Raw genomic sequence first — 2,957 nt, 5'->3', positions numbered from 1 at the left:
AAAAAGCATGATAATATATTAAGTAATCCAAAGTATTCAGAATACGTTACTCTCATTGAGTAACGTAACGGAATACGTTACAAAATACATTTTGGGGCATGTATTCTGTAATCTGTAGTGGAATACATTTCAAAAGTAACCTTCCCAACACTGGTGCTGTGGAGGAGATAGTACTATCAATGATGAAATCCAGACTCAGGAAGGTATGCAAAGGGAATTATCGATAGATAATGAAAAACTGTTAGGTTTAGACAGAGTAGATGTTGTAACAATAAGAAAACATTCCGTTTTATTACCATTAATTTCAAAAAAACATTCAAAAACAGATGTGGGTGGGAGAGTGGCAGTGGGTTTGGAATACAAATCAAGGTGGGTGTCATCTGCATAACAGTGAAATTAAATGAAATTATTGCAGAAAGGCAGAGATAAACTGAATTAATCAACTGGATTGTGATCTGTGTATGCAGTTGCACAAACAACTGGAGAGGTATCAGGGAAACCAAGCAAGTGCCATATTGTTGATGCCAATAGAGGCTGATCTATAGAGTAGGATATGATGGGAGATTGTATCGAAAGCTGCATTAAGATCAAGGAGAATGAGAATAGTGATGAGTCTGGAATCACCTACAGGTAAAAGATCATTTGTAACTTTCACAAGAGCTGTTTCTACACTGGAAATTAACATAAACCAGATTGAAACTCTTCATTTAAATTATTTCCAGTAAGGTGTTTATGAACCAATAAACCAACTGTTCAAGAATTTTGGAAAGGAAAGGCAGATTCTAAATTTTTCAATTGTTTGGGTCTGAACCATTTTTTCAGCACTGGAGTAAGTATTTCAGTTTTTAAAAGTGCTGGAACAGAACCAGAGATAAGGAAGGAGTGTATAACATTAGTAGTAAGTGGGCCAAGAGAGGGGAAGGAAAGTTTAACAAGATTGGAAGGCAGTGGATCAAGTTGACATGTCATTGACTTTACCTTACTAATAATGGAAGATATTTGAAATACTGAAGTAAGCTCAAAACTGGATAAAGAAAATGACAGTCGGGTAGGTGAAAAGGTGCAAGCAGAACACGTCCCTGCATTGCAGGAAGAAGGCAATTGTTGATGAATATTCATAATTTGGTATAAAAAAAAGTCCATATATTTATTACAGAGTGCACCAGAATGTGTTAAAGCTGTCTGAATGTGGAAAACAAACTACATATATTTCCTTCAGCAGACTGAATAATATTAGTGTAGTAAGCAGATGTGGCCACAGTTGTTCCAAGAGAGTAACAACAGTAACTAACTAAACTAAACTGAATATATATATATATATATCTATTTATATACTAAAATATATGTCTGTATGAATAATAAGTTTAGTTCCCCTGAAGAGATGCTCCAGGTGGAACAGGAAAACAATCATTTTAACCATTAATGTGAGGTAAACTGTTGTATACTGCTATATACTATATACTACTATATATACTATACTACAGTAATATACTATGCTATACTACAGTAATATACTATGCTATACTACAGTAATACACTATGCTATACTACAGTAATAGCCTGATAGATAAAAGAAGATGATAGATAAAAATATACAAAGCTGAAAATGGAAAGACTGATTTTGTGTTTATACTGTTTTCTTATGAGTGTTCACATCTATTTCGGGGGGATTATGTTGTGATTACAGTCATTTCTTGCGACTTACTTTTATATATTTACAAATCTAAAACTGTTGCTAATATCATGCCTTTTTGCTGTTTGAATGTTGCCTTACCTGTATTCCAGGTGTTCTCACAGCTGACCCATGGCAGCTGGGAGCTGAATGAAAACACGAGGTAGAAGAGAGCCCAGACTTGTATTAAAATGTAGCTAAAGTCATAAAGTTTCATTATGAAAGCTCCATATCCAATTCCTATGATGGAAATAAAAATGATGGTTAAAATGTTGTAATCTGTGGAGCTAATACAACATGAGCATTTAAAACTTCACATATAATTTCTTATTTTCCCTGCTGATTTAATATTTTAACTGAGCAAATATACCTTGTGCCAGTGGACACAGTTTCCTCCAGCAGGTGATAAATCCTTCTTGAGTGTACTGACCTAATGAAGTCTCCATTAGGAACAATGGTATCCCACACACCACAGCTAAGAGACAATATGGCACCAGAAAGGCACCTGAGAATATTCAAACCAAGATGATTATGTAGCATTGAATGTGATCTTTTTTATGCTACTCGGCAATGATCCTTTTAACTCACCTCCACCATTCTTGTAGCAGAGATAAGGAAATCTCCACACGTTGCCCAGACCCACCACATTTCCTGCAACGACCAGAAGATATTCTGTTTTGTTGGCCCACCGTCCTCTGTCTCCAGCAGTGTTCTGACTTCGCTTTACTCTTCCTTTGTTCATCTCAAGGCGAAGGATTTCGCCTGTTGTGCAGTAGAGAGCTTTAAGTGTTTTGGTGTAGTTTCATTAAGTTATGAACAATATAAATTATTATAAGGCTTTGGGAATGCGCGTGGCAGTTGACCGGTAACAGTCTCCGCAGCGTGCACTCCAATTACGCGCGATGACCGAAATCTGTGTAGTTATCTCAAAAACAAGATTTTAGTAAGTCATTTGGGTCACAGTAATTTGGCCAAGTGTGATGAAAGGGTTAATATTGGAATATTAACAGTCCTGTGTTTTGCATAATCGGAGTTACCAGATATGTGTTCCTGCGTTGGCAAAACGTCCTACCTTATGTACTTGATGCACATTCCTGCTGTCACACAATTCCAGCATAAATTTAAATGGTTAGGACGGTTTGCCACTTAACTTTACCCATCAGCTTATGCTTCTAGCTCATATTCATAAAGGTAGGACGGTTTGCGACTTAACTTTATTTTAAAATCGGGTTTTAAAATAAAGTTGCGCAGAAACAACGGGTAGGATGGTTTGTCAGGACGGATT

At 36.3% G+C, this 2,957-nt stretch overlaps 1 protein-coding gene across 1 annotated transcript in view; it reads right to left on the bottom strand.

Moving 5' to 3' along the window:
* Positions 1 to 2,428, bottom strand: part of LOC102212833 (sodium- and chloride-dependent GABA transporter 3-like) — a 7,844-nt gene extending 5,416 nt beyond the window's left edge. Inside the window, exons 1-3 of the mRNA XM_005740761.1 lie at positions 2,261 to 2,428; positions 2,043 to 2,177; positions 1,775 to 1,912 (exon numbers count right to left, since the gene is read on the bottom strand). Of these exons, the coding sequence (XP_005740818.1) occupies positions 1,775 to 1,912; positions 2,043 to 2,177; positions 2,261 to 2,414 (427 nt within the window). The 5' untranslated portion in view covers positions 2,415 to 2,428. The remainder of the gene's footprint in view (positions 1 to 1,774; positions 1,913 to 2,042; positions 2,178 to 2,260) is intronic.
* Positions 2,429 to 2,957: the final 529 nt, after the last annotated feature.

The sequence above is a fragment of the Pundamilia nyererei genome, unplaced genomic scaffold (genome assembly GCF_000239375.1).
Source record: "Pundamilia nyererei isolate P.nyererei 1_Seehausen unplaced genomic scaffold, PunNye1.0 scaffold00103, whole genome shotgun sequence".
Lineage (NCBI taxonomy): Eukaryota > Metazoa > Chordata > Actinopteri > Cichliformes > Cichlidae > Pundamilia > Pundamilia nyererei.
The sequence above is the reverse complement of the archived record's forward strand: the minus strand, read 5'-3'. Positions and strand labels throughout refer to the sequence as shown.